At 42.2% G+C, this 26,712-nt stretch overlaps 1 protein-coding gene across 2 annotated transcripts in view; it reads right to left on the bottom strand.

Annotated features, from left to right (window-relative positions):
- The window catches only part of PCYT1A (phosphate cytidylyltransferase 1, choline, alpha), a 57,391-nt gene that overhangs the window by 25,333 nt on the left and 5,346 nt on the right, over nt 1–26,712 (bottom strand). Inside the window, exon 2 of one of the 2 annotated variants that reach the window (XM_036347459.1) lies at nt 11,803–11,922. In XM_036347459.1, the coding sequence (XP_036203352.1) occupies nt 11,803–11,919 (117 nt within the window). In that variant the 5' untranslated portion in view covers nt 11,920–11,922. Of the gene's footprint in view, nt 1–11,798; nt 11,923–26,712 lie in introns of those variants that run through there. The other variant, XM_036347460.1, reaches the window with a different exon arrangement.

Here is a 26,712-nt window from a genome sequence, read left to right on the forward strand (position 1 = left end):
ATGTTGGAGAGCCAGTTTCAGCCCAATCCCTGTAGGCCAGGTCAAGGGACCCCACCGGTGCACCTCTAGTATGCATATAAGATCTTCCTGCCCTCCGCTCTCCCCCCGCCCTTCTGAGATTCATCAGTCTGTTCCATGTTTCCATGCCTGTGGTTTCCACTCTGCGTTGAGTGTCGCTCCCATTGTGGTCAGTGCACATCATAGCTACTGGACGGTCGGCCCTTCAGACGGTCAGCCAGTTGCTTAGGTTTATATATATATAAAGTTGTTTATATATTTTTACATGTAAAATGTAAATATACATGAAACAAATAGAAAAAGTTACTTCTACTAACAATAGTAATAGGCCCAGGGGAGCGGGCCTAAGACAGCAGTTGGACATCCCCCAAGGGTTCCCAAACTGCGAGAGGGCACAGGCCAGGCTGAGGGACCCCTGCTAGTGCACGAATTTCGTGTACCAGGCCTCTAGCAGAGGATAATTATCATCATCCTAAATGATCTTCTGATGCAATATTGTTTCCATAAAGACTTTTTCCAGATTTTGTTCACATACATTAACTCATTATTCCTAAAAATTCCAATGAAAAACAAGATATTCTGGTGTCCTTAATAGTAGGGGAATGTAGATCGCTCAAATAAAGTAAGGTTAGAATTTAATATTGGCTTTCTAATACTCTTTCTACTTTTAAGGATTCTTTTTCTTTACATTTAAATATTTTTTTTATTTTTTCAATTACAGTTCATATACAATATTATATTAGTTTCAGGTGTATAATCCAGTGATTAAACGTTTATATAACTTACAAAGTGATCACTTCAGTAAAACTAGTACCCATTTGATGCCATTACAATATTATTGACTATATTCCCTATGTTGGACTTTACATGCCCATGACTATTCCGTTTAACTACCAATTTGTGCTTCTTAACCCCTTTCCATCTGTCAACCATCAAAATATTCCCTATCTATGAGTCTGTTCCTATTGTTTGTTCATTTTGTTTTTTTAGATTCTACATACAAGTGAAAACATATGGCATTTGTCTTTTTCTGTCTGACTTACTTCACTCATCACAGTATCCTCTAGGTCAGTGGTCGGCAAACTCATTAATCAACAGAGCCAAATATCAACAGTACAATGATTGAAATTTCTTTTGAGAGCCAAATGTTTTAAACTTAAACTATATAGGTAGGTACATTGTTATTAACTTAATTAGGGTACTCCTAAGCTGGCCTTTGCTAAAAACGTCCTCAATCTGAGGAGTCGACCTTAGCGAACGTACCCCCACTTCTTCTAACGTCACTTCCTCAAAATAGACTCGCCCAGGCCGAAAACCGACTTCTGCGCATGGGCCATGAAGTTTCAATCGCACTGTACGCGCTCGCCCGCACACGGTATTTTGTGGAAGAGCCACACTCAAGGGGCCAAAGAGCCACATGTGGCTCACGAGCTGCGGTTTGCCGACCACTGCTCTGGGTCCATCCATGTTGTTTCAAGTGGCAAGGTTTCATTCTTTTTTATGGCTGAGTAATAGTCCATTGTATATATGTAGCATTTCTTCTTTATCCATTCACCTATTTATGGATACAAATTGCTTTCAAGCCTGGCCAGAATGGCTCAACGGTTGAGCGTCGTCGACCTATGAACCAAGAGGTCACAGTTCGATTCCCAGTCAGGGCACATGCCTGGATTGTGGGCTTGATCCCTAGTGTGGGGCAGCCAATCAAGGATTCTCATCATTGATGTTTCTATTTCTCTCTCCCTCTCCATTCCTCTCTGAAATCAATAATAAAAATAAAATAAACAAATTGCTTCCATATCTTGGCTATTATAAATAATGCTGCAATGAACATATAAATGCATATGTCTTTTCAATGTAATGTTTTGGGTTTCTTTGGATAAATACCCAGAAGTGAAATAGATGGGTCTGTCTTTGTCTCTTTATAGCCTTTGTTTTAAAGTCTATCTTGTCTGGTATAAGTATTGCTACCCCATCTTTTTTTAATTACTGGTTTCCATCCCTTTACTTTCAGTCTGTGCGTCTTTCGATCTGAAGTAAGTCTTTTGTGGACAGTATATGTAAGGGTCTCGTTTCCTTATCCATTCACCCACCCTATCTCATTTAATTGGAGCCTTTAATCCATGTGCGTTTAAAGTAATTTTTAGATCCAAGATAGTGGCAGAGTAGGTGGAAGTTACACTCCCTTCTTCCCAGGTCCAGACTAGAATTACAACTAAGTTATAGAACAACCAACCTAAATAACCAACTGAAGACTAGCTGAATAGAAGTCTTATAACCAATGATTTACAGAAGCCATATCAAGATTGGAATGAAGGGCAGAGACATGAAAAGGGCTGGCCCTGCAAACATACCGGTATATCTCAGCTGCAAAGCTTGAGACCCTTAAAGAACATGGGCTCTCAACTCTATGCAGGGCTCCTTCCAGCCCAAAGCACCAGAGCTGAGAAGAGGAGCCCACATAATATCTGGCTGTGAAAATAAGCAAGGATTCTGTATGCCAGGGAAAGACAGGAGTCTTCTAGAAACCCAGGTGTCCTGCTAAAGGGCAAGAACACAACATCTCATTCACTTACAGCCACTCACTCTGGGCTCCTGCAGAGAGAGGGCAGATCAGAGCAGACTGGAGTCATACGAGGACAGACTGGGTTGTGTGGCTCTGGGAAGAAAGCTGAAGGGACAACTGCCTTGATCCCTTGCATTGGGTGCCTTTCCCACACCACCCACAGCCACCACCTTTCCTGGGTCGAGCATTCCCCTCCATACAAGAGCAACCTAGAGGAGCGGTTCTCAACCTGTGGGTCGCGACCCCTTTGGGGGTCAAACGACCTTTTCACAGGGGTCACCTAAGACCATCGGAAAACATATATATAATTACATATTGTTTTTGTAATTAATCACTATGCTTTAATTATGTTCAATTTGTAACAATGAAAATACATCCTGCATATCAGATATTTACATTACGATTCATAACAGTAGCAAAATTATAGTTATGAAGTAACAACGAAAATAATTTTATGGTTGGGGGTCACCACAACATGAGGAACCGTATTAAAGGGTCACGGCATTAGGAAGGTTGAGAACCACTGGCCTAGCACGACCACGACCACTAGCAGTGGTCGGCAAACTGCAGCTCACGAGCCACATGTGGCTCTTTGGCCCCTTGAGTGTGGCTCTTCCACAAAATACCGACTTCTGCGCATGGGCCATGAAGTTTCAATCGCACTGTACATGCATGCCCACACGTGGTATTTTGTGGAAAAGCCACACTCAAGGGGCCAAAGAGCCGCGTGTGGCTCACGAGCCACAGTTTGCTGACCACTGGCCTAGAGGAATGTAGTAACTCCACCCTCCCAACTCCCTGTCACCTTGTCCTGCCAAGCTCTGGCCTTGCAGAGGAGTCAGATGGCTGTGGCCAGCTTGGGCCCTTGGTGCACACTCTCTTAGAAGTCTCTTGAGGAGGGAGACACTACGGTAGGGGCCATGTTTCCCTCCCACGCCCAACCCATACTACCTTTCCTGTGCAGAACCCTCCCTTCACACTGCCAAATCTTGGTCCATTTGGGTCTGATGAACTCTGCTAGCCTCACCCTGATGACTCCCTAAGACACCACACCACCACAAAGGTCTGTGGGCACCCAGTAAGTGGCAGCTAGACTTCATGTACCCTAAGACTTTTGTTGAGTGGCCTCAATCTCAGTCCTGGTGCCAATTTTGAATCTGTATAAATCTGGTAAATACCATTTGCCTCTACCTGGTGACTCAATGAGAACCAACCTCATTCAACTCGCGAACAATCAAAGACTACTTCAGTGACTTAGCTTAACAGGAAGCCACAAGTGGAAGCAGATCTCGGGGTGCCTTGGGTCTTTTTCTGATGTGGCCCCAGACTCAGGCTGCTAGAAGCCAGGCTTGGTACGCATCTGGGCTGTCCCACTCACACCCAGGCCCAGCAGAGGCAGTCACTGTGGATCACTTTGTAGCTCCAAACAGATGACCCAGGGCTGGCCACAGGCAGCACCTGACATTGACCTGTATCAGAGTCCTTCCCAAGAGACCCTAGGACCAACACACCTGGTAATAGGACTCACCACATCATAGCACGACCCAATTAGGTCCACAAGCAACACACCCAAAGGAAGATATCGGCAGGCACCAGAACCTGCTGGGTGGAATTCCAATTCATGGGGTTGGCCTACACACAGCAGCTCATACACTGTGATCAGGGTCAATCCTCATAGCCAGCAAGACCAAGGGTCCACCCCACCAATGGATGGGCCAACAGCAATTACAACAGGAGGGTTTACATAACACACACAATGAACATTCCTAGAACATCTAGCTCAGGTAATCATGGAGATTGCACCATTGAGACCCACATGACACCTAATACATAAGGCCACCATACCAAAAGTGGGAGGCATATAATGATATCACCGATAAGGGTTTAATCTCCAACATTTACAGGGAACTCATGATACTTAACAATAGGAAGATAAACAATCCAATAAAAAAATGGGCAACGGACCTAGATAGACACTTTTTGAAAGAGGACATACAGAAGGCCGAAAGACATATGAAAACATGCTCAAAGTCACTAATTAAACGAGAGATGCAAATCAAAACGACAATGCGGTATCATCTCACACCTGTCAGAATGGCTATCATCAACAAATCAACAAACAACAAGTGTTGGAGAGGATGTGGAGAAAAAGGAACCCTTCTGCACTGCTGGTGGGAATGCAGACTGGTGCAGCCACTGTGGAAAACAGTATGGAGCTTCCTCAAAAAACTAAAAATGGAACTCCCATTTGACCCAGTGATCCCACTTCTAAAAATATATCCCAAGAAACCAGAAACACCAATCAGAAAGGATATATGAACTCCTATGTTCATAGCAGCACAATTCACCATAGCTAAGATTTGGAAACAGACTAAGTGCCCATCAGAAGATGAGTGGATTAAAAAACTGTGGTACATCTACACAATGGAATATTATGCTGCAGTAAAAAAGAAGGAACTCTTGCCTTTTGCAACAGCATGGATGGAACTGGAGAGCATTATGCTAAGTGAAATAAGCCAGTCAGAGAAAGATAAATACCACATGATCTCACTCATTTGTGGATTATAGAGAACAACACAGACTGATGAACAGGGACAGATCCAAAGACAGAGAAACAGCGATCAGACTATCAATCCCCAGAAGGAAAGTAGGGGAGGGAGGGGGTAAGGGGAAGAGATCAACCAAAGGACCTGTATGCACACATATAAACCAAACCAATGGACATGGACAACAGGGGGGTGAGAGCATGAGTGGTTGGGGGGGGGGGGGGGGGTGGGGGTTAATGGGGGTGATGAGGACACATTTGTAATACCTTAACTAATAAAGAATTTAAAAAAAAAAAAAGTGGGAGGCATAGCAGATCTACCTAATACACAGAAACAATTACAGAGAGGCAGCCAAAATTGGAAGAGAAAAAAACATGCTCCAAATTAAAGAACATAAAAAATCCCCTGAATATGAACTGAATGAAATGGAGGCAAGCAATCTACCAGCAACTGGGTTCAAAACAAGGGTTATAAGAATGCTCAAGAAACTTAAGGGAAGAATGGATGAACTCAATGAAAACTTAAAGAGATAGCAAACATAAAAAAGAGCATAGAGTCCTAGCTGGTTTTGCTCAATGGATAGAGTGTTGGCCTGTGGATTGAAGGGTCCCACGTTCAATTCTGGTCAAGGGCACATGCCTGGGTTTTGGGATCAATCCCTTGTAGGAGGCATGCAAGCGGCAGCCGATCAATGATTCTCTCTCACCATTGATGTTTCTATCTCTCTCTCCCTCTCCCTTCCTCTCTGAAATCAATAAAAATGTATTTTTTTAAAAAAAGAGTACAGAAGTCAGTAAGAAATGAAGAATACACTAGAAAGAATCAAAAGCAGGTTAGATGAAGCTGAGGATCAAATCAGCAATTTGGAAGACAACAGAAAACACCCAATCAGAGCAGCAAAAAGAAATAAGAATCCAAAAATATTAGGATAGTTTAAGGGACCTCTGGGGCAACATCTGCATCATAGGGGTACCAGAAGAAGAGAGAGAAAGCAAGGGATTGAGAACCTATTTGAAGAAACAATTACTGAGCCCAGATAGCGTGGCTCAGTGATTGTCAACCTATGAACCAGGAGGTCATGTTTTAATTCATGCCTGGGTTGCAGGCTTGATCCCCTGTGTGGGGCATGCAGAAAGCAGCCAATCAATTATTCTCTCTTATCATTAATGTTTCTATCTTTCTTCCCCCTCCCTTCCTCTCTGAAATCAATAAAAAAATATTTTAAAAAAAGAAAGAATGACTGAAAACTTCCTTAACCTGAGGCAGGAAAAAGACAAAAATCCAGGAAGTACAGAGAGTCCCAAACAAGTTGAATCCAAAGAGACCCACATCAAGACACATCATAATTAAAATGGCAAAGGTTAAAGACAAAGGGAGAATCTTAAAAGCAGGAAGTAAAAGACAGTTTCCTACAAAGGAGCTCCCATAAGACTGATAGCTGATTTTTCAACAGAAGGGACTGGCACAAAAGATTCAAAGTGATGAAAAGCAAGGACCTACAATCAAGATTGCTCTACCTAGAAAAGCTATCATTTAGCACCAAAGGACAGAAAAAGCACTTCCCAGACAAGAAAAACCTAAATGGTTAATCACCACCCAACCAGTATCACAAGAAATGTTCACAGATCTTCTTTAAGAAGAAGAAAAAAAATTAAAAATATGAATAATAAATGGCAATAAATACATATCTATTGATAATTACTATATTCTTATTTTTAAATTTTCTTTTTAAATTATAGTTTACATTCTATATTATTTTGAATTTGTTTTAGGTGTACAGTATAGTGGTTAGATAATCATATACTTTACAAAGTGTTCCCCCCTATATTTCTAGCACCCACCTGGCAACATACATAGTGATTACAATATTATCAACTACATTTCCTATGCTGTTTTGTTTTTGCTCACACTGTCCAGAATCATCTTGATATCCTTGGCACTGGAGAAGGCACTGCCCCCGAGGTCATCTTTTCATCTCTGTGTTATTATTATTACTAGAGACCTGATCCATGAATTAGTGCATGGCTGGGGTCCCTTGGCCTGGCCAGCGATCATGGGTGATCGGGGCCGATCAGGGCCATCTCCCTAGGTTCCCATCGGGGCCAATGGGGGCCAGCCGGCTGTGGGGAGGGGCCACCGGAGGTTGGCTGTGGGAGGCACCTGCATTGAGCATATGCCCCCTGGTGGTCAGTGTGCATCATAGCAACCAGGCGACCAGTCATTCGGTTGTTCGGTCACTTAGGCTTTGATATATAGAGATTTTAAAAATATATTTTAAATTGATTTTTAGAGAAAGAGGAAGGGATAGAGAGATAGAAATATCTATGAGAGAGAAACATCATTGATCAGCTGCCTCCTACATTCCCCCTGCTGGGGATTGAACCCGCAACCTAGGCACATGCCCTGAGTGGAATCAAACCAGTTTCCTCTGAGTTCATGAGTTGATGATCAACCACTGAGCATTACCGGCCAGGCTATTATTTTTTTAATCCTTACCTGAGGATATTTTTCCCATTGATTTTTAGATAGAGTAGAGCAGTGGTTCTCAACCGTCTGGCCCTTTAAATACAGTTCCTCAGGTTGTGACCCAACCATAAAATTATTTTCATTGCTACTTCATAACTGTAATGTTGCTACTGTTATGAATCTTAATGTAAATATCTGATATGTAGGATGGTCTTAGGCGACCCCTGTGAAAGGGTCGTTCGACCGCCAAAGGGGTTGCGACCCACAGGTTGAGAACCACTGGAGTAGAGGGAGAAAGGGAAGGAGAGAGAGAGAGAAACATAAATGTGGGAGAGACTGATCGATTGGTTGTTTTCCCACATCCACCCCAACCGGAGCCAGGGATCAAACCTGCAACTGCAGTATATGGCCTTGATCAGGAATTGAACCTGAGACCCTTAGGTCCACAGGCTGACACTCTAACCACTGACTCAAACCAACCAGAGCTCTTTTCATCTTTGTATCTCTAATTCTAGCAAATGGCACACAGAGGTTCTCAATATATGTTTATTGGCTGTGGTAATAGCTGCACAACTCTGTGAATATACTAAAAACCATTGATTATACAGTTTAAATTGGTGGATTATATGATCTCAATAAAGCTGTTATTGAAAAAGCAAAACTGCCCAGCCAGTGTTGCTCAGTGGTTGAGCGTCGCCCTAGGTACCAAGAAGTTCTGGTTCTACTCCTGGTCAGGGCACAAGTCCAGGTTGTGGACTCAATCCCAAGTGGAAGGCATGCAGGAGGCAGCCAATCAGTGATTCTCTCCCATCACTGATGTTTCTATCTCTCTCCTCTACCTTCCTCTTTGAAATCAATAAAAATATATTTAAGCCCAGCCAGCATGGCTCAGGGATTGAGCGTTGACCTACAAACCAGTAGGTCCCAGTTTGATTCCCCATTGGAGCACATACTTGGGTTGCGGACTCAATCCCCAGTAGGAGACGTGCAGGAGGCAGCCTATTCAATGATTTTCTCTCATCATTGATGTTTCTATCTCTCTCTTCTTCTCCCTTCTTCTCTGAAATGAATAAAAATAAATAAAAATATATTTATTTTAAAAAGGGAAACATCACCCTGGCCAATGTGCTCGATGGTTAGAGTGTCATCCCATGTACCACAGAGTCAAGGGTTCAATTCCCATTCAAGAGCATGTACCTGGATTACAGGTTTGATCCCTAGCCCCAGTTGCAGGAGGCAACTAATAGATGTGTCTCACATCGATGTTTCTCTCTCTCTCCCTCCCTCCCTCCTTTCCTTCCACTCTCTCTAAAAATCAATGGGGGGGAAATATCCTCTGGTAAGGATGAACAAAAATATATACATTTATATCTTGTTTGCTTTTGCTACAGGGTTGAAATAGGGTCACAGACAAAAAGTACAAGTATACAAAGGAGATGACAAACAAGTTTATTTAACATATACTCCTCATTAGGATCAGTCCAGCCAGTTGGGTGAGTGAATCTTTAAACATTAGCCCATGTAGGCCAGTGTGTGCCAGAGAAGAATGTGAAATAGGTAACAAAAGTCACCCAACTGATTTGTGACATGAATATATGAAGCAAAGTAATTTAAAATACTAAGATTTCTCAGATTCTAAGGACCAAGAAATTTAAGTCTTCTCAGAGCCCATTCCAATAAGACAGGCCTTCTTTGCTCTATTCCTGGCTATGGTGATTGCCTGAGAGTACCACGTACTTCGTTATAATTTGTCCCTTCTCCAAGTGAGATTGCTGAATTGGTGCCCACCACCATCTCCTTAATCTAAACTAAGGAACATTCAGAAACTAATGTCCTGTTTTGTTGACTGCTGAGTCATTTTCTGACTTTACTTGCTATGGTATGCAGAATAATGGCCCCCTATAGATATCTACATCTTATTCTCAAGAACCTATGACTACGCTTTACATGGCAAAAGAAGCTTTGTAGATGTGGTTAAATTAAAGGATTTTGAGACAAGGAGATTATCCTGCATTTTCTAGGTATGTCCAATATAATCACAAGGGTCTTTATAAGTGAACGAGGGAGACAGGAGAGTCAGAATCAGGAGATGTGATGACAGAAGTAGTGAATAAAGTGATGCAGCCAGGTCAGCATGGCTCAGTGGTTGAGCGTTGACCTATGAACCAGGAGGTCATAATTCGATTCCCGGTCAGGGGACATGCCTAAGTTGAGGGCTCAGTCCCCAGTGTGGTGTGTGCAGGAGGCAGCCAATCAATGATTCTCTCTCATCACTGATGTTTCTATTTCTCTCTCCCTCTCCCTTCCTCTCTAAATAAAAACGTATATATGTTTTTAAAAAGTGCAATTGCTGGCTGGCACCATGAGCAGAGCAATGTGAACAGTCTCTAAAAGCCGGAAAAGGCAAGGAAACAGATTCTCCCCTAGAACCTCCAACTCTGCCAACACTTTGATTTTAGGTCTCAGAGACCCATTTCAATTTTCTGACCTCCAGAACTGTAAGATAATATATCTGTATTGTTTCAGCCTACTAAATTTGTTACCAATAGGAAACTAATATACTTGCCCTACTAATATCATCAATACCAGGCCTGGAGCATATGTCTCCTATCTGTGAAGTCCTATTGCTTTTATTGCACAAGATACGAGTATTGGTTTGGAACAATTGTTTACTGTGTCAGAGTAGAAATGCTTTTCCCTTTGGGCTATGCAACTCCAGAACTAACCAATGGAAACTAAAGTTTGATCACTGGTTAATGGTCAATATAGGTAAAGAAAATACAGAAACATGCAATTCTGTCACTGGGATTTTGGATCATGGATTTTCATAATATTGTATATCAATAATAACTTCAGCCTTGGCCAGTGTTGATCAGCAGTTAGAGTGTCAGCTTATGCACCAAACAGTCATGGGTCGATTCCCAGTTAAGGGCATGTACCTGGGTTGCAGGTCTGATTCCCAGCCCCAATCGGGGCATGTGCAAGAGGCAACCAATTGATGTATCTCTCTCACATTAATGTTTCTCTCTACTCTCCCTCCAACCAATTGATGTGTCTCTCCCTCTCCCTCCCTTCCACTCTAAGGATCAATGGGAAAAATATTCTCAGGTGAGGATTAAAATAATAAAAATCCTATATAATAAAGAGGTGATATGCAAATTGACCATCACTCCAACACACAAGATGGCCACCCCCATGTGGACACAAGATGGCCGGCAGGGGAGGGCAGTTGTGGGCAATCAGGCCAGCAGGGGAGGGCAGTTAGGGGCAACCAGGCTGGCAAGGGAGGGAAGTTGGGGGTGACCAGGCCAGCAGGGGAGGGCAGTTGGGGGTGACCAGGCCGGCAGGGGAGGGTAGTTAGGGGTAATCAGGCCGGCAGAGGAACAGTTAGGCATCGATCAGGCTGGCAGGGGAGTGGTTAGGGGGTGATAAGGCTGGCAGGGAGAAGCAGTTAGGGGCAATCAGGCAGGCAGGCAGGTAAGCGGCTGGGAGCCAGCAGTCCTGAATTGTGAGAGGGATCCCAGGTTGGAGAGGGTGCAGACAGGGTTGAGGGGGACACACACACACACCCCATGCACGAATTTTGTGCACTAGGTCTCTAGTAATAATAATGATAATAACTTCACTTGTGTGTTCTTTAACATGTTTTTAGAGGGGAAGATTTAGGAAGGATATAAAGCTGAGACAGGAAGAGCAATTTGGAATAGGGTATTTCACTGAAGGCTTGGCAACAATTAGAAATACAAAGATAATGTCCCAGAGATAAAGGAATACAAGGTAAACAGTAATAGAAAAAAAGTTCTCATCTAAGATATAAGCAGTAATAGAGTGGTTAAATGATATGGGAGAAAAGATAGTAAGACAGAAAACTAAACACCATGAGATGATACCAAGATCAGATCACTGCCTGGAGACCTGAGTTCTCTATTTCATTAGTTTCAATTTGATCTTTAGCCTAATATACAACACAACCTCCAAATTTTCCTAACATTCTTTTTCTAATTCCTATGTAAAGCTCTTACAACTGAGCTGTGAGTTATAATCTGGTAAGAAAGCATAAGATTTCCAACAACTATGAAAATACTTACTATCCACACTTACTATTCATTGTCTCCATTATTTAAGAAGACTTGTAATGTTATATCAGTTTTCTACCTTCCCCCTGCCAGGTTAAATGTACAACACAGAAAACTCTTCCTTACTTACAACTGCACAGCGTGGCATTTTGGAAGTAATCCCATCTTCCTCTGTTGCCCCATTGGGTCCAGGTGCCTCTTTCCTCCTTTTTCTTGTGTTGACTTTGGCTGAATTCTGTGCATCCATCTTCTTTTAACCGGTCATAGAAAGTGAAAAAGAATCTTTTCTCACTGGGGGAGAAAAAAGTCTGTCACCAGTATTTCAGAGATGTTAACACAGATATACTCAGCAAAAGATCAATTCCATGGCACATATTTCCCAAAGAAGAGCCAACTGCATCTGGCAAAAACAAAGCTTCATAAACACAGGCTCCAGTAGAAACTCTAAATTGACTCTCTGTGGAACAAAGGCCACAATTAATCACCTGACCTTGGAACTTATTTCCCTTGACCAATGAAGCCTGCATATTACCTACTAATTCCACATCCTGACTGCATGCAAAAGGTTGAAATAACTTGGCTGAGAAAGTTTGTTATACAGCTTTAACAATACCCTTTAGGACACCTGGAGGTATGACCATTGCAAGGAAATGTAAAAGGTATGTCTTTGGTGCAGATGGGGGAAAGAGCCTTTTTTTAAAGGATTGGTTATCACCAATTCCTGGTTTAACAAAGCATGGATTTCTTAACTCTAAATGCTCTGTAGATTTCAGACACCACTCCACCAGGGATCTATGGAAATTGTGGTGTAAGTGTATTGTAGCTTTTAAATATCCTTCCTCTTCCTTCTTTAATATTCATTTTCCCTTCCACTTTCAGAGTCGCAAGCACCTTAAATTTGCTCAGAGTCCCCAACTATTAAAACCCCAACCAGGTTTCTCCTTGCCCCAGGAAAAAAAGTCATTACTGTCTCATTTTGCGGAGAGCTTCTAGCAACTAGCTATTATATAAAAGTTCTGAATGTTTGATATTTCATATTTAGATATTGGCTTGTGCTACCTCTCTAATTCCCAGCAAGGATCTGCTTTGGGTAACGTAATTTACACAAACAAATTAATTTCTTGGCACTGATGAAATTTTAGGCATCAGCCAGAAATTGGGGATAGAGGAATTTTAATGATCAGCTGCCTTCTCTGCCCAAGATACGCACAGCGAAAGACGGAAGAAAGATCCTCAGAGCAGAGGAGGAAAACAAAACAAGTGCCAGACAGAATGAGGACATTCTACACTGACTCCAATAAGCCCTCCTGAATAAGATGTTCACCTAAACAACAGCAATTGTGCCTTACTTTCTTTCCTCCAGCTAAATTCCAAGTGGCAATGTGACAAGATCTACAAGAAACCTGACCTAATTCTTAGAGACTGATGGTGACACCCGAAGTATTAGGCTGACGTAAAAAAATGTGAGTCTAAAGTGAAAGATGAACACCACCCAGAAACTTCCTTTCATCACAAATGCAAATTAAAATGGAAAGATACTATACATTTAACAAGTTTTTCCAGTGATGATAATCAGAGCTTTTCTTCATTATTGTTATTAAGTATTCTTTCAAAATATCCAGGTCAGTGTTGCTACTCCCATCTCACTGCTAACAATGCCTAATCGGTCCATTTAGTGACCACTTCTAACTTGCATATGACAAGACTTCTCGGTAAATATCTGCTAAATTCTTCTCAGGGTAAGCAGACAAAACCATTGGAGAAATGTAATCAGCAATCTGGTGACAGGCAGCTCAAGCTCAGGTGGTCAATATATTAAGTACTTACTGTGTACAAGGTACTCGACATAATTTTTTAAAGTAAAAACTGTTTTCTCCAGAAGTTCTCAACCAAGGTGAGGAAACCACGTGTTTATGATGTAAAAAAGCTCTTTAGAATTCAAAAACCATTGGGGAAAAGTTTGTTGAGGAACAGGATATTTACACAGTTTCAAAGTATCTCCCCACAGATTATTTATTAATTACAAAGGGAATTTACCCTTTGTAAAAAAGAAGTTACCTTTTTAGTGAAAAAAATCTCTTAGCTGCCCTAGCCCGTTTGGCTCAGTGGCTAGAGCGTCGGCTTGCGGACTGAAGAGTCCCAGGTTCAATTCCAACCAAGGGCACATGCCCAAGTTGTGGGCTCCCCGGTAGGGGGCATGCAGGAGGCAGCCGATCAATGGTTCTCTCTCATCATTGATGTTTCTATCTCTCTCTCCTTCTCCCTTCCTCTCTGAAACCAATAAAGTAATATATTTTAAAAAATCCCTTAGCTAAGTGATCAAAGTTAATTAATATAACCAATAATGAATGCTTCCTTGTGTGAGACACTAAGGATACACTACCTGCCCAAAATGCATAACCTGTATGGATTTATGAGGAATAAGCCGACAAACCTTAATTAAAGGACAGTGTACAAAACAAGCCTGTGTTCTTCAAAAAATTTCAATCATGAAAAACAATAAAGGGCTGAAGGACTGCTCCAGGTTAAAAGAGACCAAAGAGCCAGGCCAGTGTGGCTCAGTGGTTGAATGTGGGCCCGTAAATCAAGAGGTCACTGGTTCAATTCCCAGTCAGTGTCCATGCCCCGGTTGCATGGACGTGCAGGGACGTGCAGGAGGCAGCTGATCGATGTTCATCTCTCTATCTCTGTCCCTTCCTCTCTCTAAAATAAAAAAAAAGAGAGACCAAAGAAATGATAACTAAATATAATGCAAAATTCTTAATTGGGGGTGGGGGGGGAATTGTTACAAAGAATAGTTACTAGGACAATAAATAAAATTTGAATATGAATTGTATATCAAATAACAGACATCGATGTTTAACTTCTCTGATTTGATTTTACAGTGTGCTATGGAAAAGACTGTCCTTGTTTTTAGAGAAAAATGCTGAAGTATCTAGGGATAAAAGGTCATGATCTCTGCAACTTACCCTCAGCAGAAAAAAAAGAAGAAATATATGTACATCATATTACATTACATATAAAGTAGGTAAAGCAAATATGGCCAGTGTTATCAATGTATGAATCTAGGCAGGGCATAAAAGGGTTCATTTTAATATTCTTACAACTTTTCTATAGGCTTTACTTTTATTTCAAAATAAAAAGTTTAATTTTTAAAATGCTCGTTAACAATTTCTACACAAATAGGCCCTCATATAAGATTGTCTCTTGGGATCTCTAGAAACTGATTCCCTCTCCTCCTGACTCTTTAAATCAGAATACATGATGCATACATTCTAAGAAGTATGTCTAGTAATCTAAATATCTTGCAAGGAAGTTAACAGCAACAGTCATAATAATGGCTATCTTTTTTTAATACTTACCATCTGCCAGGCACTGTGATAGGCAAATTAATACATATATATATATATATATACAGTTATTATTAGCCCCAATTTACAAATGAGAAAACTAAGGATCAGGGAAGTTGAGCAACCTAAGAGGTCACACAGCTAGTAAGTAGAAGAGTCAGGATTTAAATTCAGGCTTGTCTAATTCCAAAGTCCTTACCACTATAATCTGCTATTTTCCAGAAAGCTAAGATTTTTAAAAAGAAGTTGTCTCATCATTACTGTTGCTTCTTTCTACCAAGAACATTCTCTCTACAGCATGGGTCCCTTATGTGTTTTTTACACTTAAGTCAGGCCAGCCGAACTGAACAGTGGAATAAAAGGTCACAGTTACTTAAAGATAAACAAGGTCCAAGGACCAATCAAATAGAACTGACGTGGCCATTGGCTCAGAGGTTGCCTGATTTGTCAGCTATAGCAGATCTTTCCTACTGGGTAGTTTTACTAGGGTTTCCTGATAAGCTTTCACCTTAAGCAATAAAGAATTCTTTAATATCTGCCCCTCCCTCTTCTGACATTACAAATAGGTAATATTTTAAAGGCACCTGTATTTTTACAAACATTTTAAGGGTGTCATAATAAACATGGAGTAAATGCCATGTCATATTTTCATGTTATCCTATATACTAAAAGCCTAATATGCTAAGTGTCCGGTTGTCCATTCAACCAATCAAAGCATAATATGCTAATGATATGCTAAGGCCACTCAACCACTTGCTATGACGTGCACTGACCACCAGGGGACAGATGCTCCGACCAGCAGGCTAGCTTGCTGCTGGGACCCAGCCAATTGGGACTGAACGAGATGGGCCGGACATGCCCTAGGGCCGTCCCACGGTCCCTCCCCAGCTGGCCAACCTCCCGTGTCCCTCCCCAGTCCCGATCATGCACCAGTGGGGATCCTCAGCCTGGCCTGCACCCTCTCACAATCCAGGACCCCTCAGGGAATGTCAGAGAGTCAGTTTCAGCCTGATCCTGCAGGGATAAAAGGCTAATATGCAAATCAACTGCTAAGGATGTCCGACTGACAGCTTAGGCCTGCTCCCTGCAAGCTCCCAGACTATGAGAGGGTGCAGGCTGGGCTGAGGGACTACCCCCCCCCCCACCGAGTGCACAAATTTTGTGCACCAGGCCTCTAGTTTTCTATAACTCTAAGTTAAAATTCCTTAATGTTTAATAGTAAACTATTTAATATGTCCAAAGGCATGTTTATAGGAATTTCTCAGAAATCTTTGCTCTCTTTGTGTGTTTGGAGGAAGGGATAACTTGTGCTTTGCTCTTTTGTTTGTTTTATTTTTTACTAGAGGCCCGGTGCATAAATTTGTGCACGGGTGGGGTCCCTTGGCCTGGCCGATGATCAGGGCCAATTGGGGCCGATTGGGGCGACAGGAGGTTGGCCGCCGGGGGGAGGGGCCGCAGGAGGTTGGCTGGCCAGCCCAACTGGGCCATTGGGGCTGGCCAGCAGAGAGGAGGGGCCACAGGAGGCTGGCAGGGGGAGAGGGGGCTGTGGGAGGTTGGCTGGCTGCAGGAGGTTGGCTGTGGGGGTGCACTGACCACCAGTGGCAGCTCCTGCATTGAGCATCTGCCCCCTGGTGGTCAGTGTGCATTACAGCGACCAGTCATTCTGCCGTTTGATTTGCATATTAGCCTTTTATTATATAGGAAGATATTGTGGTAAAATATAAATAACATAAATTTGCTTTGCTTTTTAACTGTTTACTTCTTGAAGTATTGAGCCATCTTGTCATATGATTCAACTTAACCAACCAAACACATGGTGAATATCATTATACTATACTAGAGGTCCAATGCATGAAATTCGTACAAGAGTAGGCCTCTCAGGCTCGGCTGCCTCGCGGCCCTTCAGCCCTGCCACCCACCCACTGGTCATTCCAGAAGGTTGTTCTGGAAGGTCATTCCACTCTCTGGTTTAATTAGCATATTAGCTCTTTATTATATAGGATACGCAAAGGCTTTCCTTCCAAGTGTTAAAATACTACCAGCATGGTTTTAAAGATATTTGAAAGCCAAATTAATATCTGGGGTTGCTAGATCTTGTGACACTGGATCTATTCCACTAGATTAAAAAATCATACAAAGATATAAAATATCACAATGAGGATTTGAGGCAAGAGAAAGGAGTTGTCTGACTATCTATTTAAAGCTAGAGTAAAATACATAACAGAAAAATAATCAAGGCAACCATATTATTAACATATTACAATAGCCTTCCTATCTAATAAAAGAGAAACATGGTAATTAGCCGTACGTCCGCTACTCTTCCCATTGGCTAATCAGGGCGATATGCAAATTAACTGCCAGCCAAGATGGCGGCCGGCAGCCAGGCAGCTTGAAGCGAACAGGAGGCTTGCTTGCTTCAGTGACGGCAGACTCCAACATTCCCCACCTGCCGCTGCCGGCCTCTGAGCTTGCAGTTTGAAACATTGTTACAAATATAGAAGCTAAACAAAACCCCAGAAACCTGCTTTTAGCCAGCTGGGATCTCAGAGCTGGAGTTGAAACAGTGTTTCGATTATAGAACCCAAACAAACCAGATACCTGCTTTCAGTAGCGGAGGCCTAAGAGCTGGAGCCAAGCCTCAGAGCTAAAGCTGGCCCAGAATAAAAAGAAAAAAAGGAGCGGTTGGGAGCTTCAGTCACCCGCCAGCCTGAAAACAGCCCTCAGCCCCTCACCCAGACTGGCCAGGCACCCCAGTGGGGACCCCCCACCCTGAAGGGTGTGTGACCAGCTTCAAACAGCCATCATCCCCTCATCCAGACTGGCCAGGCACCCCAGTGGGGACCCCCACCCTGATCCAGGACACCCTTCAGGGCAAACCAGCTGGCACCCACCCGTGCACCAGGCCTCTATCCTATATAGTGAAAGGGTAATATGCCTCCCAGCACCAGGATCAGCAGAGCCACGAGGCCTCCCAGCAGCGGGATCAGCGTGACAGGGGGCAGCGCCCAAACCCCCTGATCGCTCTGCGGCTCTGTGTGTGACAGGGGGCAGGGCCACAAACTCCCTATCCGCCCTGCTCTGTTCGTGACAGGGGAAGGCTCCCCAACCCCCTGATCAGCCCTGCTCTGTGCCTGATAGGAGGGAGCTCCCCAACTCCCTGATCGCCCTGCGGCTCTGTGTGTGACAGGGTGCGGCGCCCCAACCCCCTGGTCCGCCCTGCTCTGTGTGTGACAGGGGGCGGTGCCCCAACTCCCCTATCAGCCCTACTCTGTGAGTGACAGGGGGGAGCTCCCCAACCCCCTGGTGGGCCCTGCTCTGTGCATGACAGTGGGGAGCTCCCCAACCCCCTGATCGACCCTGCTCTGTGTGTGACAGGGTACGGAGCCCCAACCCCCGTGATGGGCCCTGCTCTGTGAGTGACAGGGGGCAGCGCCCCAACCCCGATTGGCCCTGCTCTGTGCGTGACAGGGGGTGGCGCCCCAAACCCCCAATCGGCCCTACCCTGAGCGTGACTGAGGGTGGCATCACAACCTCCCGATCCGCCCTGCTCTGTGCATGACAAGGGCGGTGCCCCAACTCCCCAATCAGCCCTGCTCTGAGCCCGACCCCGACCAGGGGCTGCACCTAGGGATTGTGCCTGCCCTCTGCCACCCGGGAGCAGGCCTAAGCCAGCAGGTCGTTATCTCCCGAGGGGGTCCCAGACTGCGAGAGGGCACAGGCCGGGTTGAGGGACTCCCCCTCCGCCCCGAGTGCACAAATTTTTGTGTACCGGGCCTCTAGTTTATAAATAATAGTAATACTAATATGTTTTATCTGTCTTTCAGTTAAGTACATACATTCTTCAACAAAATCTCTCCATTTGCCTTATATAAACACCTCTAACCAAATGTCTGTGGCAATATTAATCAATGTTTTTTATCTATGCTCCATTTTGAGAAATGTAAAACTTTTTAACATCACTCCGTCAGCATAGTATAATAATTAAAAGTCAGATTATCCAAGTATGAATCCCATCTCTACCACTTACAAGCCATGAGAACTTGGACAAATTCCTTAATCTGTCCAACCATTAGTTGCATCACGTAACAAATGAGGTTTAAATGGGATTATCCATGTAAAACCTCAGTTCAATGCTTGGCACACAGTAAGTGCTTATAAATATTAGCTACTATTATTACTTAGTAGTAATAGTTATCATCTGCCTTATAAGTCTTCTATGTATCCTATCAAAAAAGATTTTGTCAAGTTTCCCCGCTATGATTACTATTATAAAAAGTACATTCTGCCCTAGCTGGTTTGGCTCAGTGGATAGAGCATCAGTCTGCAGACTGAAGGATCTCAGGTTCAATTCCAGCCAAGGGCACATGCCCTGGTTGTGGGCTCGATCCCCAGTAGGGGGCGTGCTGGAGGCAGCTGACCAATGATTCTCTCTCATCATCAATGTTTCTATCTCTCTCTCCTTCTCCCTTCCTCTCTGAAATCAATAAAAGTACATATATTTTTTTAAAAGTACATTCTTAATGTTAAAGTGTGGTAAAATATGAAGTATGCTATATCTCCCCTATTCCTACCCTGATCCCATTTAAGAATCACTGTTGTAGCAAGAACTCTTCTATAGTGTGTTGTTAAATTACGACAAAGAAACATTACTACTCCTACTCCTAACAGTGAGCACTTATAGAACACCTGTATGCTTAAACACTTTAAAAATATTAAAACGTTCTTAATATTCACAACCCTCTGACATAGGTATATTATTTCTATCACCCCAATAAATTCAACTTAAAAAAAGGAATACATTTAGCCCTGGCTGGGTGGCTCAGTTGGTTGAAGTGTTGTCTCCGCCAAAAGGCTGTGGGTTCAATTTCCAGTCAGGGCACATACCTAGGTTGCAGGTTTGATCCCCAGTCAGGGCACATACAGGAGACAATAGATCAATGTTTCTCTCTCCTTTCCTCTCTCTCTAAAATATCAATAAAAACATATTCTCAGGTGAGGATTAAAACAATACATTTATTCATCTTGTTGGTCATAATCCTGTCAAAGTACAATTTAGTTGATCATTTTGTTTGTGCCAATCTGTTTAAAATTTTTTTTCAAATATTGACTACCATCTATCATATTCACTATTTATCACAATTGCATATAATCTATAAACTTGAAAGGCATGGTTTTTATATCTCCATACAAGTCACTGTTGAAAGTACTGATCAGGATAGATGTATGTCATCACACACCAATTTTGACAATCCACTAGAACCCTCTTTCCTCATTGAGATCCACTCTTAATACTCTCTCTCTATATATATATCTTAACTGATTTCAGAGAAGAAGGAGAGGGAGAGAGAGATAAAAACATCAATGATGAGAGAAAATAACTGATTGGCTGCCTCCTGCATGCCCTCTACTGGGGATCAAGTCTGCAAACCTGGCAAGTGCCCTGACTGGGAATTGAACCGTGACCTCCTGGTTTATAGGTTGATGCTCAACCACTGAACCACACCAGCCAGGCCACTCTTAATACTCTTTAGAAAATAGAATAGAGAATATATTTAGAATTCTTAATGAGTTAGGGTATTCAATCTGATTTAAACCTGATTCACTGTACAGGTTTGATTCACACGTCTCTAGCACTGCCCTAAAGACTATTATGATATTATCAATGAAAATAAGGATAGCTAATACTTACAGAGTGCATCCTATGTGCCAGGAAGTTATAAACCTTTAGCATATATTAAATAACAGCTCTCACAACAATTCAATGAGGTAAGTAGTACTACTCTCCCTTTTTTGCCGATGAGGAAATTGAGGCACAGCTAGGTTAAATGACTTGCCTATGGTCACACACCTAGGACAGGGCAAAAACAGATTCGAACCCATGCATTCTGGCTCTAGTGTCTGTGAACTTAACATTATGCTGGCTAGTAATAATATGGTCATACGTGAATTTAATCAAAATAACTTGTTTGAACTCTGGTCATGTGCTACACTGTGCCAAGCAGATTCTGATCAGGAATTTTATTAAAACGTCACACAAACAGCCCTGGTCAGTTTGAATCAATGGTAGGAGGGCTGGCTCAAGCACTGAGGGATCTTGGGTTAGATTCCTGGTCAAGGGCATGTACCTGAGTTGCAGGTTCAATCCCTAGTCCCGGTCAGGGTGTGTGCAGAAGGCAACCAATCAATGTGTGTCCCTCACATTGATGTTTCTCTTTCTCTCTCCCCCTGCCTCCCTCCTTTCCACTCTCTCTAAAAATCAATGGAAAAAATACCCTCAGGTGAGGATTAACAACAGAAAAAAAAATCACACAAAGTATTTGAATAGCTGTTAGGGTCAGAAACAGTATATGCAAAGGATTTAGCACAGAACATAGTACAGTTTTAAGTATATGCTAGGTATCTAATGATAGCAATAACAACAAAAAACAATAATGATCACTATTATTTGAGTACCTCTTTTTTTCAGAACTTCAAGAGTGTGTCTACTGTATACTTTCTACATTGGACTCTTTGGAAAGCTATTTTAAGTCCTGAGGCAGCTTTGGCCTTGCTTATTGTCCTTGTGTTTGCTTAACCTAATGAGGCTAACTGGTCCCTGTTCTCTTCATAAGATCCTTTATTTGTATTTGCAAACTCCACCGTTGGGTATTATTACATGTCATGCATTAGACATGCAATATCACACAGATATCTCAGCAATAATTAGGCAGTAGGAAGCCAGTTTTCCAAAGAAACATTAGTTTCAACTCTAAAATTATTTTTTTCTTTAGTAAGTTCAAGTCAATAGATAAAAACCTTAATTTTTTTTATTGTGGAGATGAGCAAACCTGGCTGCTTTTGGGTTTGGTAAACTCTATCTGGATATTTTTCAAGCATTATATGGCTGGCAACTCTTCAAGTGTATTCTGCCAAATACCTTCTCCCCATAATCTCTAAGTGTGTGGCTATTTCAAAGGGAATTAAAACCATGAATTTCTGATTTATTCATACTTAACTCATCAAAGTTGCTGTGTTTATCTGGGTCAACACTTAGAGGTTCTGACTTCTGTTTCTTTGATCCAGGAAACCTGGAGAGTTTGACAGCAACCAGCTTTTAGAGAAGAAACCAAACTGGTTGCCTGGGTCTGGGAAGCAGCTAGTTCACATCTGTCCTTCAGACAATATTTAAAATGACTTTTCCCCCGTTGAATTCTATGGCAAGCGTAAAGAAGTGCTTCCAAATCTCTCTTAGCTGATATCAACCTGAAATGGAAGGAGTCCCAGAACCTCTCAACAGGAGGGGCTGGTGGGAGGGGCAGCAATCTGGTTGGAAGGGTGGAAGGGTAGGAGTCTTGTCCTGGAGCCCAGTTGACACAGCACTTTACATAAGTCTGAGAAAACATCAACTGTTCATATCAAGAAAAGGGCAGTGATAATGGGAAGGTGGAATACGGCAGTAATGGAGATTCTTGGTTCTCCTTCCAAGCCACTCCTTAGTACTGCTTCTGACCTGACAACACCATAATTTGGGGCTGGAGTTTCCAGAAGCAAACGGAACCACTAAAGTATTGGCTAGGCAAAGAGTGGCAATAAAAGTCAGATCTCTGCTAAAGGGACATGAACATCAAGCACGCCAAACTCACAGGCTGGTTAAATGCCCAGGTTATTTTGCTGTGATCCATTTTTTCCCTGGCAACTTTTTTAAAAAGTTTTTATTGATTTTAGGAGAGAAAGGAAGGGAGAGGGAGAGAGAAACATCAATGTGAGAGAGAAACATCGATCAGCAGCCTCCCACATGCACCCCAACCAGGGATTGAACCCGCAACCTGGGTATATGCCCTAACTGGGAATTGAATCGGCAACCTTTCAGGGCACAGGACAAAGCTCAACCAACTGAGCCGCACCAGCCAGGACTTCCTGGCAACTTGTTATAATATTGGCTCTCCTTCCCAAAATGACAGAGCATCATGTGATTATGCATAAAGGACATTTATTCTGAAAATATTCCCCAGAAGGCTGTCTCCTAGAAAGGCAGGTTGAAAATTGAGTAGATTTATGTTGGCTGTCTATTGCATGGGGTGATATTACCTGAAACGATAGAAGGTGGCCTTGGACTGTCATAAAAATCAGCACTGTGCAGACATCGGTCAGTTTACAAACCAGTTTCAAACTAATATTTAAAAATATATTTTATTGATTTTTGACAGAGAGGAAGGGAGAGAGATAGAGAGTTAGAAACATTGATGAGAGAGAAACATCAATCAGCTGCCTCCTGCACATCCCCCACTGGGGATATGCCCACAACCTAGGCACATGCCCCTGACCGGAATCGAACCCGGGACCCTTCAGTCCGCAGGCCGACGCTCTATCAAACTAATATTTAAAAGATGCATCTCCCCCCCTTTCACTTGCAGAAGAGACCCACAGAGGACAAAGTTTAAATTTATAGAAGGGAAATGTTTAAGACATCTGTTTATCAGCAACCACTGAGTTTCATCCCATTAATAGGTTATAACTACCAAAGAAAAATACCTTTTTTTCCCCTTTTTTTTAAATAATAGAACCAAGTGTGGTAGGCAGACTTTAATATGGCCCCAAGACTTCTGGTTCTATATTCCTGGTATTCATGCCCTTATGTAATCTGTTCCCCTGTGTGTGCACAGCACCTGTGACTTGCTTTTCACTGGTAGCAAGGGTGAGGCAGTGACAGGTGACGTGAGTTAGTCCAATCAGAGTGACTCTCAGGACTCACCAGATGGGAATGCTTGGATGAAGTTTATCACTTCTTTGTAGATTTGAATCTGGAGACATGGCTCTAGGAACAATCTAGGCCAATCTAGTGGCCAACCTATAATCAGGAGAGCCTTTTTCAAAATAGTCAAGAGAGAAAGCAAAGCTGATGAGAAAAGTGAGACCCTGAACTAATCATGCCAACCAATACATTCCCCTTTTTTTGCTTAAGTCAGTTAAGCTGGGTTTCTTATCACTTGCAGTTCATAATTGCAATATGTAGTAATGATTCCTGGAACACAGTAGGCAGTCAATAACTATTTAAATAAATATAGTAAGTACAGAAAACTGCGTTGAAATTTTGAAAGGCGCTACATACATTACTGGGGGGGGGGGTATTGAATTTATTGGGGTGACATTGATTCACAAAACTATATAGGTTTCAAGTATAAAATTCAATAAAACATCATTGGTGGATAGAGGTCAAGTACTTGTCAATTTATAAGTGTATCAAAGATGGTGTAACAAAGATCTCATCTTCTCAAAAGTTTTTTTCCTTGTCTGCTTACACTATTCCTTATCCGCTTCATACGGTTGTTCTGTTTTCTAAAGATGACTTTTGTCTTACATTGTATTTTACATTTACTTTAAACTGAACACTACACATTAGATTTAAACTGAAGTCTTAAGGGCCTTGGATTTAGAATAAACACAGCTGATACTTTTGGGTTTTAATGTACAACAACACTTCTTTATTTTCTCTACTCTTGTAGGAGATGAAAACAAAAGGTCACATACATTCCATAACACTAAGCCTAAAAGAATTTAGAAATTATAGAGATTAACTCTCAGACCTTTACTCTGGAACTACTACTAATTTTTACATTTTAAGTCAAAGTTTAAAATCTATAGGTCTCTCAAGTTTTTTTTTCATTTTTCACTGGTTCTCTTAGACCATCCCCATGTTCCCTCACATCTACTAACTTATGCGCCACAAAAGCATATAGGATAATTTAATAATTAGTGCCCAAAGTGATGGAATAAATTACCCTCAGTTTCCCTAAAGTTCCAATATATGCCTGCTGGGGCATACTAACTTTGCTACTGAGAAAAGGTAGTGGGAGAATGAGGACATACTGAGGATAGTAAATACATGTTGGCTTTTTATTCATTATACTGAAACTTAGCTGTACCTAAAGCCATAGCACCTTTACAATATTCACAATTGCCCAGTAACTACTGAATACCTCAAACCATGAGGATCATACTTCCCAAACTCTGCATTTATGATAACTGCACCTTTTTGTAATCAACCAACACCATTCAACTAACGGTGCAGTGATAGCCCTGAAAATGGAGATGGCTTTACATATCTCCATTCAAGAGGGGTAAAATACATATACATAAGTTTTGGCTTAATATCAGCTTGTCCTGCAGGCAATGAGGTTGGAAAAAGATGGCACCTCCTCAAAGCCAATACAGTACAAAATCAAAATGGGGGTGGAGAGCAGGGAATTGCCTAATACTTAGCAAGTAGATCCTGGCCTCCAGCCATAGCACCCACGTTAATTAAAGTGAGATGAGTCAGAATGAAAAGTAGTTGGAGATAGAATACAGAGCCTCTCTCATGAGTCCATTAGGGCAGGCCAAACTTCCTGTTCCTTTAGTGGTTTATCCTCCAAAAAAGTTTGTTGTCAAAAGACGCTATATTAAAAGAGAGACAAAAGGAGCTAGCAGTTAGAATGCAGCATTTATAAGGCTTGATCTTTCCAACACTGCTACCTATTCAGTCCCTAGTAAGTCACCTTATCTTAGTCACTCACACTCCAACTCCCCATTCAAGCAGATTCTAAATATGGACATAACACCCCCACCAACAACCATCCCGCCTAGTAAGTGCATTAGTGTCTCCAAATTGTTTTCAAGATTCAGAATGCAGTACTGTGCCTGTGATTTTTTTTTTTTTTTTTTTTTGTGCCTGTGATTTTTACTCACAAAATCTGGCTGCATTTCTGCTGACTCACCTCCCAGTACACACTACTTCCTTTATTCTTCAGTGTTCCAATAGATGCTTGCTTGGATGCATCATCTTTGCTACTAAGGAAGTAGAGAATAAATGGAAATGTGCGTGAGGGGAGACGGGGTGTGGTGAGAAGATACTGAGTATAAATCCAGTTAAGTGTTTTTCCAATAGGAATGTCCTGAAGGAGACAAAATCTGGGTACTGACATGCATATGCCTATGTTTTAAAGATGAAAGGCTCCCATAAGTGCAGTTTTAGGGACTCCAACCCAAACTCCTCCATTCTACCTCCTTATTACTAGCAGATCTAGTAAACACCCAAGGGTGAAAGAGGAGGTGGACTCTACTTCTTAAACGATGTAACAACCTAAGTAGCAAGTTGCAATCACATATACTCTTCAAGTTTAAAAAAAATCTAACTCAAATTTGACAGTACTACAGAGAACTAACTGCAAAAAAAGGAGACATAAATTTTTCCTTTGCGTTCTATTCCTGCTTCCCCATCTCTGGTCCTACATTATCTTCCTCAGTTAAACCTTATGCTCAGTAATTTTCTATTGGCATACCAGTGCTCAGTTCCAAAGCTGGGTAAGTATACTTCATATTTGGGATCTTTACCAACTTTTACCATTATAAAGCTTAATAAAGTGGTGCTCTAAGAGGCAAGTTCTGTGAACTCACAGGTTAAAGTACATCTAAAACTCTTGGCACTAATCATGTCACCTGCTATACACTCAGCCTCCCCACAGATAGCAGTGCAGTCACATGACCCCTTGTGTAAAGACCTTTGAAGCTTGAGGAGAATATGTCTACATCCATAGTGCGGAGGAGGAACTGGATTCAAGAGCCATCTGATATCCTAGATCAGGGGTCAGCAAACTATAGCTCACAGGCCAAAAATGGCCCACTGCCTGTTTTTGTAATTAAAGTTTTATTGGATCATGCTCATTCACTGATGT

The sequence above is a fragment of the Myotis myotis genome, unplaced genomic scaffold, assembly GCF_014108235.1.
Source record: "Myotis myotis isolate mMyoMyo1 unplaced genomic scaffold, mMyoMyo1.p scaffold_m19_p_2, whole genome shotgun sequence".
NCBI classification, from domain to species: Eukaryota; Metazoa; Chordata; class Mammalia; order Chiroptera; family Vespertilionidae; genus Myotis; species Myotis myotis.